This window comes from Panulirus ornatus, chromosome 10 (assembly GCF_036320965.1).
Source record: "Panulirus ornatus isolate Po-2019 chromosome 10, ASM3632096v1, whole genome shotgun sequence".
Lineage (NCBI taxonomy): Eukaryota > Metazoa > Arthropoda > Malacostraca > Decapoda > Palinuridae > Panulirus > Panulirus ornatus.
Window position 1 is genome coordinate 46,919,828 of NC_092233.1, and position 18,533 is coordinate 46,938,360.

The following is an 18,533-nucleotide window of genomic DNA, read 5'->3' on the forward strand; positions in this document are numbered from 1 at the left end:
ATGGGTGTTCATCCATTTCCTTTAGTGAAAATCTCCCAAGTAGATGACCTCAGCTTGCAGGTGAAACGATGTCACAGCCTCATAGCAGGAGTTTAAATAATCAAAGATTATAGAATTTATAGACTTAGGAGAGCAGTAGGCAAAACAAAGGAAAACAGTGGTAGGTGGGAGACCTGTTAGCTTATTTCATATTTAGATTTTTCTGGAATTCAAATAAGCCTCTAGGATGTACCAGAAGGATAAAGAAAGAACTTGATATTCAAATGAAAGACAGGACTTCTTTTCATAAGATTTTGTTAAATCTTGTTAATCATAACTTGCATACTTTAAAAGAAGGTAAATAAAAACAAAAAAAATAATTAGTGTTTTTACTGCAGTACCTTTCCATAGTACAAGCACGTAAAGCTGAGGCAGCAATTTTAGTGCAATAAATTTTACGAATGAAAAATACTTTCACATTGTTTTTGTTTTCTCCCCCTGCATAAATTCCAACTGAAAGGTCTCTGATCACTGGCTAGGGAAAAATTCAGCTAAATCCTAGCAACATGGAGAAAAAGCCATGGTAATACTTAAGTTGGTGACTGTATGTTATCAGTGTTGCAGAAGAAACTCCATTCTGTATCTGTACTACTCAGTGCTCTATACACCTCCAGGTGATGTCAGCCAATAGTTATCACCACACTCTTACAACCATACCTAATAGAAAAAAGAAATCTTTGGTTTATCATAATGCTCGCTTTTTAATTTTCACTTTTGTATGGTAATCTATGGTTTTTGCTTGCTTCAGTGTCACATGCTCTTACAATATTCTTAACTAAAAGAATAAGGGAGAACATACAATACTTCACTATTCATGACAATACATGAGAAATAGTCAGATCCATCTTTCAGATAGTCATGAATGTAATTTCAATTAAGTTCAGCCTAATATGACTTCCAATTCAAACTTTCAAGTTGTGAAAATTTCCTGGCCATCTATATAGCCGAAGGTAAAGCCTATTTCCATAGCAGATGCAACAGTGGCTTAAGAATCTGAGGCACAAAGATTGAAAAGGTTTGTTATAGTGTGATATACTATGTGAAGTTATGCCGACAGTTAAGTGCAGTAACATGAACCTGGAGAGTTCTCCTGCTAGCAAGGGCAATCATAGGTCAATAGTGAGAAGGATAAAATGTAGCTGCTCTCACACTACAATTAAGATAATAAATAAATTAGCCAAATTAAATACTAAAGTGTTCTCCACCAGGAATGGACTTAAACTCAGATAATGAAAAACTATATTACTAAATTGTATCTATTACAAAAATTAATAAGGGCACTGTAGAACGTCTTATATTCAGTTGTTTTAAAGCTGAAAGAGATCACTCAACCTAATGTAGGAGTGAATGCTGGTCTAATCGGTGAGGGACGTGGACAAGTAGTGCCACAGGCAACTACTCAAAACAAAACACAAAAATATATAACTGTTTAAGAGACTATTTCTTTTCTGTCTCAACACACAATATATCTTCTCTGAGAAGCACACAGCCAATACTTTTCTATGGCCACATGTTCCTATTGTAACTATCATGAATGGGAATAAACAGGACCTATTGTTAAATTCCTGTGCCGATGATGTTCCATTAGAATTAGTACAATGCCTCAAAAGTGATCACCTGCATCTGTAATAAACATAATTAAAAACGATACCTGGAATAGAATTACATAACATCTGACCTATGATGAATATAATTTTTCAAAAACAATGTTTGCAGCATTTTACTTTCATTATAATTTCAAGACCTCTTCAATGAATATGATACATACTCTTTGAAATGATACAAAAAAAAAGTCAGTTAATGTAATATCATATTCCTACCCATCACAACAGTTCAAAAAAATGTTTCTGATGCAACAGAAACAGCCATTCTGAAATATAGACAGTTTCACAAATACTCTGCTTACAAGTGCAACCCACTGGATCATTGTTGATCAAAGGCCACAATAACATGAAACCTACAAATGTGTACTACAGGCAGATTTTGGGTTAACCCCCCCTAAAAATCAAGCTGAACATAAAGCAGTCTGAATCCTTTGCAAGCATATCAAATACTTCTATATACGCATACATTTCCACTGAAGGCTCCCATAAAAATAATACTAATTTATATACATTATATAAAAGTTATCATCACCTATGTTAAAATACTGGTCTGACTATATTTCCTAATAGCTGTTTCCCAAACATTAAAATAATCATCAATTCACATAAAGGAATCCATCAAAACTTGAGTGAATTACATGACATGAACTTTACATTATGGTACATACAAAATGTCACAGGTATATGATACAGTATGACCGTAAAAAAATTGAGACACTGCATATTTATAAAACTGAAGTACATGGCAAGCTGTCTTAAAGATTTTCTTATCAAAATTCAAGCTAGATACAGATGACAATCTAACTCATCAAATCCATTTAATTCTTTTGGTCCAAGTATTCCCCAGCTTCATGAGGTCTATTTCGTAAAATCTGATTGCAATCAAAACTGAAATCTGGTTGAACATTCTAAACATGGTAACTCCCACTTCCACCATAAAGCATGTCCATGGCACTTTTTATCCTGTACAATACCTGCATATGATTCTGTTAAGCAGTCAATCAGTGATGTCCCTCACTTTGTGCTTTACTACTCTGCATTTAAGCTTTATTTGGACAGGATGATCAACATGGCTAAAAACTGTGAGGATTTTAATAAGCAAATGACTCACTGATACAGAGCCTTGGTTTGTACTTCTGAAGGGTGAATGTTACACTCCAGAAAAAAATGTAAAGAAAGCATTAAGGCCAATCTAGGCCTTTTTTTCCTTTTGAACAAGCATAAAAAGTAGTAAAACAAATAACTTTTATAGTCCTATCAAAATTTCACAAAATTGATAAAAATATGAAAAATAAACATAACCATCCAAGGCTCCAGATATTGACCATAAAATATCCCTCTCCTCCCTCCCACCAGCACTACCCCCTCCAGAGTTTTCTCTATGCAATTCAAAAAATTTCACACATGTGAGTGTGCAGATATTCTGTGGTGATAAACTGAGACTGGTAACAATGTTCATTAAGACTTGGCCATTGCTCAATATAGACAGGCTGAATTCTACTGAGGAACATGGTTAGGAATAAACTTTAGCTTGACATATCTGCAAAAGAGAGAGGACAAAATTAGTAATCATCAGAGCTGAAGTTCTCAAAATAATAATCTGTTGTCACAGAGATTTTAGTAATCAAATTCAGCTGTTAAGGTGACAGATGACAAAATGCACAGACTAAAAATTTGCTGGTACTGCATCAGTTAGGTGAAAAGACTATACAGGGATATTGGTAGAAAATAAGAGATGCATTTAATAAACTTCTTTCTTAAGGTATGAAATAAAGATAGGCAAACCTTTAACCAGTCTAGAACAAACAAATGACAAATATCAAACAGGTCATACTATCTAAAAGAATGGAGACCATCCCAAGGAACAAGCTATAAATATAGAACTAACTGCCACTCACTTATAGTCAACCATCAATTACTCTTATTTAAACCAAAATAGTATTTCATGTACTAAAATAATTCTCTTTACTTAAATGGGAAAAAATGGGGGTGGTGGGCCAAATGTCTCTATCAGAGTATGTATGCCAAACAAACATATGTAACACTCAGAAGTCTTTTTGTAAAGAGCAATGACTACTGTTAGTCCTCTTTTCTTCTTCTATAGGTAACAAGTACTTCAGTTACAATTATTTGGCTGCTTACAAGTCTTTGCCAGCATGCAAAAAGTAGCTGGCCACCGCATTATATGATTACTGTATGACAGATGGTATGTTGTAATCCTATAAAGTGGAACTCTATCTATATCTCAGGTGCCTGTAACCTCTGTGTGGTCCTATCAAAGGAGTGGCCATGGCAAAAGAGTCTCTACTTATCCCTGACCTCATATGCCTCCCTTGCATACACTACACCATTCCAAGCATTCGTCCATCATTTCTCTCCCTCCAGTACTCTTCCATTCTATTTCCGCAAGTCACTTGTGGTCTTGCTCCCACACCAACCTCTCTAAGTGTACTGTCATACACTCTCCTTGAAAATAACCCACTTCCATTCTTTCCACATGCCCAAACCACCTCAAAGTATCACATTTCACCCACTCTACCACTCCACAATGCATTTCCTTTGCATCCCTTGCCATAACAAAACTCTCATACACCCCCTCATTATGTTCTTAATTTCATCTAGTCATACCACAGGCTCCTCTCAAACATCTCATATCCATAACCTGAAATCTTGACCTCTATGACTCATTCCATGTATACATTTCAGCTCCATAGGTCAAGGTGGGATGGATTACGCTGTCCCTCCTTTCTTCATTTCTATACTTAAACCTCTACCCTTCTTTATTCTGATAAGAGAACCAGTGATAATTCTACCCTGCACTGCTCTCCTCCTTTTCTCTCCTTCCATACCACCAAACTTACCCAAGCAAGTCCTAAATACTTGAATTATCTCATCTCATCCAGTCTTTCTCCCCCCATATCCAAAACACAGTTCAGTTCATTTTCTTCCTTCAATAAGGCTTTGTAAAACCTACTTTCACACTTTCCTTTCAAATGCCATTACTTTACTTTTACTTGCATTTACCTTCAATAGCCTATGCTTACACACATCATAAAAACACCATGAACCTTCTGCAACTCCTCTTCACTCTCAGCATGCAACATAGTGCCATCTGCAAACAGGCTTGCCACTAGCCACCAAACTTCAATACCACACTCCAGTGCTGCACCCCTTTCCCTTAGCTTTGTTTTCATCTCATCACTTCATCCATATATATATATCAAAAAGCTGCGGTGACACACCCCTGCCTCACACCCATATGTATACCAAAACCTTTGCTCAATTTCCCATCCCCTCTTGCACATGCATTTGCTCTTCTATAGAAGGCTTTCAAACCATCCAACAACAGTTGTCCCCCTACCCCACATATCCTAAACATGTCCCATAAAGCATTCCACTCGACTTATCAAGTGCCTTCTACAGATCCATAAAAGTTGGTAACAAGTTTCCCTGAATACTTTTCCACTGTCATCTTCATAAAAATCTCATCCACACATACCCTAACTTTCCTAAAAACCCGCTTGCTCTTCACTTATTCTGCATTCAGTCACTTCCATCAATCAATAAATCAACATTCTTGCACACACTTTTCCCGATATACTTAACAAACTTATTCCCCTGTAATTACAACATACATCCTCAGCAACTTTTCCTTTGATAGAGGAACAATAATAGCTTTCATCCTCAGCCACAAACTTATGTTTCCATGCTAAATCACATATCAGATACATCCACTCTGTCACACTTTTTCCTCTATGCTTCATCATTTCAGCCATAATCCCAGCCACTCCAGTTGCCTTTCCTACCTTCAGCCTCACTATTGCCCTATTTTACCTCAATTTTGCTATAGGCCCTTGCACTTGCATCTTCTTCCTTCCATCCTCCATACCCTTACATGTAACACCTGCTGCCTTACCTTATCCCACATTCATCAGTACTTCAGAATAATCTTTCCATCTTCCTTTCCCTTCCTCCTTTTCAGTCAGCAACTCCCCTTCCTTACTTTTCATATTAACATTTCCACTCTTACATCAACCTCTTTCCTTTTTGGTGCAACTTCTCATTTTCCCTAAATTTTTCCAAAATCTTCATGTACTCTTTCTTTGCTTTCTTCTGGAACTCTTTACCAATTTCTGCCTTTCTTAAATATAATTTACCCTTTTTCAAACATAAGCTTTCCTGTATATTCTATGTATCATTTATAAATCTATTCCCATTTACATAAAGTGCATTAAATGCATCCTACCTTTCAGTTCATTCAAAAACTTCCACAACCTATGTAAAGTGTGTTAAAGTGAAACATCAACTTCCATACTACCATAAGTACTTCATTTTCACTATGCTCATCAAACTGATTTATCATGTCACACCAAAGTCTCCATTCACACTATTATCTTCACAAATAAAATGTTCTGATGCATCTGACCATAAGTAATGCTTTTGCCATCTGAAATATCTCGAGCAAAAATAAATTTTCACTACATGTCTTCCACCTCCTTAAAAAGCCATAGATAGCTCTTCCTTTTCTCTATTTCTTCAAAGCATTTTTCTTTCAGTTGCTGTCTGGCCTTGATTGGAGCCTCTAAGACAAACCAGAAGGATGCAGCCATAAGGCTGTATCACTGTTCAAGCACAAACATTTGTTTTCCAAATAGCAAATCAAACTGTTTGCGAACTTGAGCCACACACCAGTCCACTTATCACAATCCAACAGCAGTTATTCTGCTTATCTATATATCATTAACTACATTCCCAATTTTCTTTAGTTGGATCAGGAACACATAGCCAGTGAAATAATTCACACACACCCTCATCCCGTACCAAGACATTTAAATGGAAACACTTCCACACTAAAAAGACTCTGTTATGTTTTCAATTTGAAAATCAAGGCTCAGGCTGGTGCTTGAATGAGTGTGGCTTACCAAGATCAGAAAGGAGAGATAGGTTAAATGTTTGAGCTCTAAAAGAATCAAAGCTCAAGGGTTAGGCAGAAGAATGGATTGGGAATTTCTCTTGGGATTAACGAGGCAAGAGCTATGGAAAGGGTAGTGCTTCTGCTGAAGGAGATGTGGGAATTTTTTAGTATAAGGAAGTGAGCCTCAGATTGACACAGGTAAAAATGAAAGTGGATTATAAGAGGTGAGCGATTTTTAGCACTTAAGTACCCGGCTACAATAAGAATGAAGATAGGAGAGTATCTTTCGAGGATATGAGCGAGTGTGTCAGCATGTTATCATTGATGGATGATTTGAATCCAAAGGTGGACAATATAGCAGTTGATGGTACAATTAGGGGATATGGGACATTCAGTAACGTAAACGGATATGGAGAACAGTTTTGAGGAGTTGAGTCCTGAAACAGAACCAGTGATTGGGAATACCATGTTTAAAAATAAGGACATACATAAGTATATGTGAATATATGTGAAGTAAGAAAGAAGCATGCACTATTGGATTACATACTAAATAATAGGTGCACTTTGGAAAGACTTCTGGATGCGTAGTACTGAGAGGGGCAGCTGGTGGGATGTTTAATCACTACCTGGATGTGACTAGGGTGAAGATTCAAGAGGCTTTCATAAAAGACAACATGACATGGGTCAGAAGAGGGTGGTAAAAGAGAGCACACTTGGAAGTGAGAATGAGCGAAGAGCTAACACAAGGAATTGAGAGTAAAATAGCACAAGGTTACAGCAAATGAATCTACAGAAGTGGATGAAGAAAGGAAGGTATTTAGGGAAGCAGCGGTGACATATGTGAGAGAAGTATGCAGCAAGCCAGAGATGGGAGGTGTACATGCAAGAAAGGATAGTGTATGGTGGGATAATGACGTTAAATTGCTAGTTAAAAAGAAAGGAGCATGAGTGATTGAAAGATCTACAAGAGAGAGCAAAAGGTGAAGAATAGAGTGCAGGGGCTGAAATAAAAAGCAAATTAGAGTTGGGATGAGTGAATATCAGCAAACTTCACGGGGAAATTCTATTTAGATAAAAGGTAATAAATGAGAAAAACATAACAAATGGGACCATTGGTGAAGGGGAAAAATGGAGACATGGTAACAGGCACAGAAAGAGAGAGAAAGAGAGAGATAGTACTTTAAAGGACTATTTAATGTGTATGATGATAGGGTGGCAGATGAGGGGTGTTTGAGTTGGGTAGGTATGTGAAGTGAGAGATTCATGAAAAGTGGTTTAGTGAAAACAGAAGTGATGGTGAAACCCTGTGAAAGATGAAACGTGGCAAGGTGGATGGAATGTATGGTACTATTCATACTTACAGTCCTTCAAAGAAGTACTGCCATTGGGTTAATTTGCACTATACTCAAGTGGCATATGTCAGAATGCCTCAGTTTATCAAAAAACATTGAAAAATGAGATGGTGTGACAGGTTTTGGTACATCACACATGGATGTCAGAGAATGGATGCGAGTGAATGAAACCATTTCTTTATCTGTTCCTGGCACTACCTTGCTAAAACAGGAAACAGCAAACAATCACAAAAGAAAGAAACGAAAGCTCCACATATGAACCTTTCTTTTTTATACATGTTCACAATTTCCCATGTTACATAGATCCCATCATGAACAGATGAAGAATTGATATAGCAACAGTGGCAGATTCAAATGTGAAACTTCAGATGTTGGTGACTTTAGTTTGGAAGAGTGTGGGAAGGAGGAATTTGAGGATATGATAATGAAGGCAAAAGGATATCAAGATAGGAGAATTGAGCTACAGGTTAATTGGGGTGTAAGATTGTAAAGAGAAAAATTGGAGGTAAAGAGTTTTCGATACCTGGGAAAGGACATGGCAGCGAATGGAACCATGGAAGTGGAAGTGAATCATGGGGTGGGTGAGGGGGTGAAGGTTCTGGAAATACTGAAAAATGTATGGAGATATCATTATCTGGGAGGGTAAAAATGGATATGTTTTGTAGGTACAGCAGTCCCCATCAATATTATATGGAAGCAAGACATAGACCATAGATAAGACTGTGAGGGGGTCTGATCAGGCAAGTAATGAAAGAGCAGAGGAGAAAAGTGGTAATAAAAAGTGTGTAGATGAGAGAGCTGATGATGAGGGTGTGCTGAAATGGTTAGGACATCTGGAGAGAATGAGTGAGGAAGATTGACAAAGAGGATATATGTGTCAGAAATGGTGAGAACAAGGAGAATGGGAGACCAGATTGATGAGGGAAGGATGGAGAGAAAAAAAAGATTTTGATCCATCAGAGCCTGAACATGCAGGAGGGTGAAAGGCAAGCATGGGATACAGTGAACTAGAATGATGCGATATACTGGGGTTGGCGTTCTGTCAATAGATTGAACCAGGTGATGCATTCAGGGTAAACCATGGAAAGGTCTGTAGGGCCTGGTTGAAGAAATGATGAATGTGGGGAAGGTGCGGCAGCAGTTGTTACATGCATGGGTATGATGGATGGAAAGTAAAGGAAACAAGTGCAAGGGCCTAAGGAAGGGAGGTATAAAAGGGGCAATAATGAGGATGAATGCAGGAGAGGCACCTGGTGAGGATGGAATTAGTGCTGAAATGTTTAAACGTGGAGGAGAAAGTGTGATGAGAGTGGATGCATTTGATATGTAATTTAGAATGAGAGCAGAAGGCTGTGTCTGTGGACTGGATGAAATCTATTATTGTTCCTTTATTCAAAGGAGAAGATACTAAGCATGTATATGGCAATTATAAGGGAATAAGTCTGTTACGTATACCACAAAAAGAGGTTGCAAGTTTGATGACTGATAGAATATGATGGAAGTTACTGAATGCGGAATAAGTGAGGAGCAAGGTTTTTTTTTAAGAAAGGTATGGTGTGTGTGTGTGTGTGTGTGTGTGTGTGTGTATCAGACTTTTGCTGAGAGAGTAACAGTGGAAAAGTATCTATCTAAAAGTAAAAAGCTGTATGTGGCTTTTATGGATCTGGAGAAAGTGTATGACTGTCCAGTAAAATGCTTTATTGGATGTATTAAGGATATACGAAGACAATTGTTAGATGGTGTGACAGCATTCTATAGAGCAGCAAATGCATGTGTAAGAGTGGATGGAGAGTCGAGCAAAAGTTTTGTTATACATGAGGGTGCGAGGCAGGGTGAAAGCAAGACTAGGGGAAAGGAATACAGAGATGGAGCGAGGTGGTGAAAAATGGTGACAAGCCTGTTTGCAGGTAATAATGTGTTTTTTGCTGAGAGTTAAGGGGAGTTGCAGAAGGTTGTGCGTTTTATGATGTGTGTAAACATATATGGATGAAGGTATATGCATGTAAAATTATAGTAATGATGTCTGAAATAGAAAACTGAAAGTACAAAGTGAAAGTAATGAGAGAAACAAGATGTGTAATAAACTATATCACGGACATGGGGGAGAAACACTGGATGAGTTGACATAATTTGTGTTTAGGAGCTACCTTGGGTAAGTTTGGCGATAAAAAGGAAAGAAAGGGAGAGAGCAGTACATAGTAGAAAAGTCAATGGGTCCCTTAACAGAATAATGAAGGGTACAGGTCTAAATACAGAAGTGAAGAAAGGATTAAGGGACAGCACAGTCCTCCTGACCCTGATCCATGCAGTCGAAACAGGGCCTTGGAATGAATCACAGGAGAATCCAAATTGTGGAAATGAGCTATGTGAGAGAAGCATGTGGTATGACTAGAGGAATAAAGAAAAAATGAAAGGGTGTTTGAAAGATCTGGTACGCAAAGGGAATGAATTGTGGAGTGGTAGATTGGGTGAAATGTAACATCAAACCAAATTTTGAGGTAGTTTGGGCATATGGAAAGAATGTACGACAGGGAGTTGACAAGGAAAGTGTATTAGGATAAAATTAGGATAAAATATTTTTGAGCGAGAGGAAGACCATCTGTAACATGGGAAAATTGAGCTGAAGAGTACATAAGGGAGAAAAATGGTGGAAGAGTGGTGTATGCAAGGGAAGCAGGGACAAATAGAAACTCTTCTGCCATAGCCACCTATGGATGTGAGATAGATAAATGGATACCACCTATATGATGAAAAATGTGGTAATTATTTCAATGCTATGTAGTGTGATGGTACTTTTTATGAGAATTATTTTATGGTGTGCTGACATGCTGTAAACAGCTGCAAGCTATTCTATAAAGCTCATAATGTCTAGGAAGTGTCATTACAAAGCTTTATTTGTATCTTTTATGCTTTTTTGTGCTTCTGAAGTTATTATCCTTAATACCCTTACGATGTTGAAGGATAAGAAAAGTAAATATACATATAAAATAGTGAGAAGGATTTCAAAAAATCATTGATTCACATCCTTAACTTTTGCACAATGTGCTAACATAAAACATTGATTTCAACACTTACACAGGTACTCCTTACTTTTTCACTCTTTACAGTATGCACGTACATCAATACCAATGTCTCAATTTTCAAAGTACCTTCATACACAAAATCTTTTGAAATGTCCTCAGCCCAAATCAGTTCTGTCACAAACTATCCATCGTTTTTGTAGTCTACCTCTCTTCACTTAATCTTTGGCTATACTACAGTATATCAAGAATGAATTATCATCAACCATATGTTCTAAATGGCCATGTAACCCTAAAGATTCATCTACATGACTTTCTATTAATTTCTGCACACTAAATATCCCTTTAAACACCTTCATTCTTCATACAATCCAATCTCAACTACAGTATCCAAATTATCCCTCTCTTCTACACTCGTTCTTTACTTATCTTGACCCATGAAAAATGAGATTCATGCCTATAAATCAGAACTGGGGCAAGGAGGCCTCCACTGAATGTTTCTTGCACAAACTATGTTCTATTCTTTCGCTTTCACCATAAACTGAAAAAATTTACTTTTGAGCAAGATGTAATGCTTTCTAACTTCACCAAAAGGAAAAGAACTGATACCTAAGCAGGAAAACTCAATGAAGCTTTCAGAATAATTAAAAAAATTTCCTCCCTTGCATTACTACTTCCAGTTCTTGCAATAACATCCTTAACAAACCTCAACCATAATTCATAGCACTTCATTATGCAAACTGACAGGAAACTGAAATCTATCCCTTTTAAAGTCTAGCATCTACCTTTACTTGTATTCACTTGCAGCATCCTCCTTCTATAGAGATCGATGAAAAAGCCCAACAACCTATTTAGTTCTTCCTCTGATTTTGCAAACAACACAGCAGCATTTGTATAAACACTTGAGGCAACTTCTAAGCTGTTTCTCCATCATTACATGTTACACCTGTCACGTGCCATGGTTCCTGTATTATTCACATATCATGGAGTAGCTAGGGCCGGACACTGTCCGATACACAACCCACACGCTGGCAAGGGAACAACAGAAGTGTCACATTCCTTCTGCTAGACGGCACTACATGGAGTACGAATATTTTTGCATTTCTTAATAAGATTTATTTTAATTATTGATTTATATTCCCCATATTAATCTCAATCAAATGGTAATAATCTATCACTAGGTTTTGTCAGTCAATTATTCAAAGTATGTAGTTTGATAAATCAAATGTAGTGGTTAACCATGGCCTTGCTTTCCCTCTCTCTCGTTTTGGTCTTCAAGCTGACTGGACTTGCCTTTCAGCTTCTCCCCCACTCCTCATGGGCTGCATTGTGTTGGACTCCATATGATTGTGTATTTAAGGAAGAGTACTCTAGATAGATTAAGGTTAGGATAAGCGATTCATTCTATTGTATATATGTAAGATAAAGTTGTCGTATATGCTTACATGCTAACTTAAGCCTTTTGTGTGCACCTTATGCCTCGAGTTCATGACCCACAGCTGCTTACCTTATAATTCTTTTACAACATTATTAATTGAATATCAAATTTGACAATGGTGTCTGCACATGCTTATTGCAGTACAAAGGCACTTGCATAACTAGTTGCAAGTTCACCATACTCTTGTGTATTCTGCAGTGACATATATATACATCCTACACCAAGGTGCTGGGTAGCTAGTTACTGTCATGGTCTCCAGTTAATATTTCGTTTCTGCGACCAGTCTGGGGTAGGTTTCTCTCCCTAAGGCTCAAGGACTTTGGTGGGAACATGACAAGTGCCTCTGTTTTGTTTAAATACTCTAACACATCTATTCAGCTACTTAGCTTTATAATTTTTGAGACATTAAGATTGATATTTCTACTTTTGTGGCAGCTCCCTCAGCTGAAGCCCTGCAGAAGCTGACCAAAACAGATTTTGAATTAGAGGGTAGGTCAGGATTGAACAAACAAAGATGGCTGGACCTACATGCTTCCCCCTGAGCTGATTTGCCCACATAAAAGTTCAGACAATATCTCCAGTTAGGATGTAGATGTCACTGTGGTAACCTAAGGAGTAGATTCACCTAGTAACTTTGCTCTTATGGCTTAGTTAAAGAAACTGGAGATAGAATTGGAGACCCTCAAACAAAACTCAGGTGGTGGGCAAGTTAAATCTAGTGTTGAGACAAAGTGGAAACTAGTGCCTAGGTTTGATGAAGGTAATCCTGACTGCTTCTTCTCCACTTCTGAAAAGACTGTGAAGCTCCATCAATGGCCTATTGACCAATGGACCCTAATGATTCATTGTACATTTACTAGCAAGGATCAGGGTGTTTTTTCTGGTCTAACCATAAATCGATGTAAGGACTATTCAGTAGTAAAGTCTGCAATTTTGGCTGCACATCAGCAAGTCCCTGAAGCTTACCAACAATTTCACAACTGCTAGAAAACAGAGAAACAAACCTTTGTTGAATTTTTTTCACCATAAGCAGTTACTTTTTCAGAAGTGGACAGAAAGCAAAACAGCCCAAACTGATTGTGCTAAATTGGTACAATTAACCCTTTTTTAGAAGACAGGCTATGTTACCTAATGTTCGTACAGTAGAAGGCTGGCAACATTACATAACAAGCTATTTTGCATTGTAATTGTTTTTTGCATTTTGGCAATCTGGCATCACTGTCATCAACTATCATGTCCTCTGTTTATGCATTCCTATGAGCAGCTACCCTGATTCTTAAGTATTAGTTGTTATCTAATGTTCATACAGTAGTAGGCGGTGGGCAACATTACATAACGTTGGGCCCTTTTGCGCTGTAACTGTATGGGTGATCTCTGACATTAACTATCAAGCTCTATGTTTGGACATGACTGTAAACAGCCACCCACGCTTGCCCAGCAGGAATGAACATCAGTATTAGCCAAGACAATGGGAGGAGAGAAGGAAGGTGCCTAGGACTCCTCCCTACCTCCAACAGCCAGCTATGATGCTGTATCATGTAACATCTCTTACCTTCGTTTTCCATCCAATTTTATCCATGTATGTATTGGCTTATTCCTTGATACTTTATTTTTCCTAAAATATGCCAACTTACATCACCCACCTTTAATGGGTCAATGCTGCTCAGGGAGGCAAAAAACTGTATATCTGTTTATGTTAGGGGTTTCTAGGTGTGACTGATATCCTTGTGTGTGTCACTACAGATAGGAAATAACCTCGCTGGGAAGCAGGTAACACCCAATGCCATGGTATCAGTCTGTCTTACCCCTCAAGAGTAACACTATCCAATTGGAGAAAGAGCTACCATGCCTGCTTCCAACATGTGCTGTAACCCATGGCATGTCTGGTAAGAATGTTGCAGAACTGGATGGCAGTAATCCAGTTCTACCTGAAGAACCCACTGCCCTTATTAATGCATCTGTCCCTGACCTTAACCTTTCTAGCCTTTTTTGATGATCTGATCCCCAATGAGCACCTTAGAGTTGGTTCGCAAAGTGACCCACTGCCCAAGGTTGTCAGTATAGGAAATCTTCCCACTGCTACTAATCAACTTATTAAACTGCAGGCTGAGGACTTAGAATTAGCAGATAATTCTTAACAGAGTTGTGTAGGAAGTGAAGGTCGATCAAGACCCTAACTGTTATTATCTCAAGGCTGGAGTATTAACGTGAAAATATTGTCCAGCTGATGCTCAAGTTGACCAAGCATGGTTGGCCACCCAACAGGTTGTTGTTCCTCTGCCCCTGAGGCAGGCTGTCCTAAGCATAGCTCACAATGATGTGGGAGGGCATCTGGGAGTGCAAAAGACCTATGCTAAGATTCTGACCCTTGTTGTTGCTGACGACTGTCGTACTGCAGTACAACATGGGCTCTTGCCCATAGGTGGCTCATGTCTGACTGGGGGACCAGACTGAGTTTTCATGAGTCTTGTGTGTGTGCATAGATCCCGCACTGTGGCATAACATGGACCCAACCTGTGCAGCCATCTCAGTGTGACACCAGTTGATAGAGCATCTCTAAAACCCATGGGGAACTGGCCTGGATGATCTATGCACTGGTGCCTTTCTTGGCAGCACTTGGGACTTTGAGGTCAGCTGGTTTTCTGTCCAACTCTGACCACTGACATGGCCAGATAAAGTCCCCTCATGTACAAGTTGGAGTCTTAGACAGCCTAAGATCCCACAAAGCAGTAGAGAAAAAGGAAGACACTACATGCTTCCTGCCACCTCAGTGGTCCAAATAGATCTTGCCTGTCCATCATTCCCCCAACCCCTTTATTTCAGCACGGGGAGGAGTTCCCCCACCAATTTGCAGTAGACATAACAGGGGAATCAGACTGGATGATCTAGCTATCTAGGCAGTGCATATCTTTGGAAGATATGCAGGTGCTGCAGATGCTTGCTCAGGGCTCTGTGTACCATTGAAGGTGTTGGTATTTTGTGGTCTTCCTCCTGAAAGTCCAGCAACCTTGTCCAAAGACTTCACGTCACCTCACAGTCAAGTAGGTAATTTTCCAGGGGTTGTGCTGCTGGTTCCTGACAGCAAAGACACTCAATCAGGATTTCATCAATCATGTGCCAGTTGCACTTGTACCCCAGTCACAGTCTATGAAGAATGACTAGGGCATGTCTCCTCATGTGGCCACCAGTTACCATCTAGTTAACTGAGGTCCAGTACACAAGACGATGAGAATATTTTCTTTTATATGGAGTTTTGCCATTCTCTTGAGGTGCTTCTTGATCTGCTGTAAGCTTGCTGGAACTTTTACTTGCACGGTGTTGAACTGTGTATCAGCCTTGGCTAAAGCTTAAAAAAGATGTAAGCACATTTTGCCACACCTGCCATGTCTGCTAAGTAGCAGGGAAATCAAGCCCTAGTTTCAAACCATTCATGCTACAGCCCATCACTGAGGAACCCTTCCACAGAGTAATTATTGACTGTGCGAGACTTTTGCCCCATACTCCCTGTGGGAACCAGTTCTCGCTTACTATCATGGATTCAGCTACTCGTTACCCTGAAGCAATCCCTATATGTCGTATTACAGCAAAGAATGTAGTCCAGGCCCTTACTCATTTTTCTACCCAAGTAGTTGTCACAGTTCAATCAGAACAGCTCACCACCCTCAGTCACAGGATGTGGTTGAGCGATTTCACCAAACGTTCAAGACCATGCTGCATTCATTCTGTCTGGAGCTGGGAAGGGATTGAGATGATGGGGTTGACCTATTTGCTGCATGGAACAGTAAGCAAGAGTAACTAGATATCTCCCCATTCCAACTAGTTTATGTTCATGAGGTCCATGAACCTCTGAAGGTAATAAGAGAGAGTTGGCTGAGTGAGGAAAGTGTCATTTCCCTTGCAACCTATGTAGAGAAGTTTTGAGAGAGGTTGTATTCTGCCATGGAGATAGATCAGTCCAACCTTAAGAAGGCTCAAGTGCAAATGAACAATTTGATCGAGCCCATCAAGCCATGCCTCAGGAATTCAAGGTAAGCATATGTTAGTTTTTCTCCCCCTTCATCTGCATCCTTCACTCCAGGTACAGTGGTCCATATAAAGTGATTGAAAGGGTGGGGCTTGACATTATGTGATATCCACCCCTGACAGGCACAAGAAAAGATGCCTGGTTCATGTTCACTTACTAAGGCTGAACTGTGTGTGTGTGTGATGGCCCTTCGGGCAGAGCTGTTGCCAGTCATGAAAGTGCCATGCCAACTTGTGTCATTGTGCCAGAAAATGATGGTGACATGGGAAAGTGCCCACTGGAAATATCAGACAGGTCCAGTGCATCTGTAGAAAATTTAGTCATTTTAAAGGACCCTAGTGCAAAGTTGTCTCACCTCCCCTCTGCTCAAGCTAGTGAAATTTCCATCTATTAAGGGAGTACAAGCGCCTTTTTAGCAACCACTCTAAGACCTGTTCTGTGCTGAAGCATGATATTGAAATTTGAGGAGTCCGGCCCCTCTGGCAGCCCCTTTACCACCTCAATACCTTCAAGCTGGAGTACGTACAAGATGTGGGGCAGCGTCTTCTGGAGATGGACAATGTGGAACCCAGCATCAGTCCTTGGGCCTCCTAAATTGTGCTCTTGCCCAAGTCGGATGGTTCAATGAGGATGTGTTGACTATCATAAGCTGAATTCTGTAACGAAGCCAGACTCGTATCCCCTGCCATGAACCGATGATAAGATTGATGACCTGGGTCGAATGAGATATGTTACCAAGCTTGATCTGCTGCAAGGTTACTGCTAGATGTGTCTCTTGGAGTGGGCAAAACCCTTGTCCCCTTTCATCACTCCGGAAGGACTAAACCAGTCCAATGTCCTTCCCTTTGATATGAGAATTGCACCAGCAACCCTCCAGAGACTAATGAATTTTATCACCACTGAGTTGGAGGGAGTTCACCCTTATCTGGATGACCTCATCATCTGCAGCCGAGACTGGGAGGACCATTTACAATACCTGTGGAACCTGCTCTCCAAGTTAGCTGCGGTCAGTCCGAGTTTGGGTTTGCCAATGTGACATTCCTGGGTCATATTGTGGAAAAGGGAGAAGTGTTATTGGTCACCACCAAAACTGAGGCCATACAGCAGTTTCATATGCTGAAAAGAAGAGTATCATGCGCCTCCTGGATATGGCTGGGCACTACTGCTGCTTCTGCAAAAACTTTTCTCAATTTGTAGCTCCCCTGTCTGACCTGCTGAGGGCCAAACAAGTCTTCCACTGGACAGAGGCTGGCCAAACCACTTTCAATAACTTGAACTGCTTGACTAGTGCTTTAGTACTATGTGCTCCCGATCCCCAAAAACAGTTCAACCTCCATATTGATGCCAGCGATGTTGGGGCAAGGGCTATTCAGGAGGATAAAGAGGAAGGAGTGTTCCATCCAATGTTATTTTTCTAGAAAATTTTAAAAGTGGCAGAGAAAATATGCAACTGCTGAAAAAAGAGGCATTAGCTTTATTTTTGTCCATGGCTTTGGAAAACTTCAAAGAATATGCCAGCAGTACAGCTCATCCCATGCTGGTCTTCACAGATCACAATCCACTAACCTTTGTTGAAAAAATGAAACAGCAACCAGGGACTATTGAAATAGGCTCTCGGCCTCAAGTCACATCACTTAATGATTCAGCACATCTGTGGTTGAGATGAATGTTTAGGCAGATACTCTCTCCCAAGTCTAGCAAGTGTGGAATATGTAAAATGTGTCTGTTTATGTTAAGGATTTTTGTACTGTATTGTTTTCATACAATTTTTTCAACAATATTGTTATTCTGTAATATTTCAATTGATTGTGGGTGACAGTTTTATACACCTCACAACTTTGAACAGTTCCCATTCAAATCTGGTGCTGACCATTATTATATACATTTTCAAATTGATTTGTGTTTGACTAGGGTGTAACTTACATCTTTATTCTGTTGTATTCAGTATGCTAATTTTTTTGGATGAACTATGTCAGCTAATCTTGTATTGTCTATTGTGTGCTCATTTGTATTTTACTGTATTTTGGTTATATCTAGTGTGGCTATTGTTAGACAAAAAGAAGAAAATGAAAAACTAGGTTGTTTAGTTCTGAGGTAGGCATCTAGAAAATTCACTAAAATTATGAGGATTCAACATACAG

The 18,533-nt window shown here is 39.3% G+C and overlaps 1 protein-coding gene across 1 annotated transcript in view; it reads right to left on the reverse strand.

The window, feature by feature from the left end:
* Positions 1-354: 354 nt before the first annotated feature.
* LOC139750933 (kinesin heavy chain-like) overlaps positions 355-18,533 on the reverse strand; it is a 442,650-nt gene continuing 424,471 nt past the window's right edge. Inside the window, exon 19 of the mRNA XM_071665845.1 lies at positions 355-3,183. Coding sequence (XP_071521946.1) covers positions 3,170-3,183 — 14 coding nt within the window. The 3' untranslated portion in view covers positions 355-3,169. The remainder of the gene's footprint in view (positions 3,184-18,533) is intronic.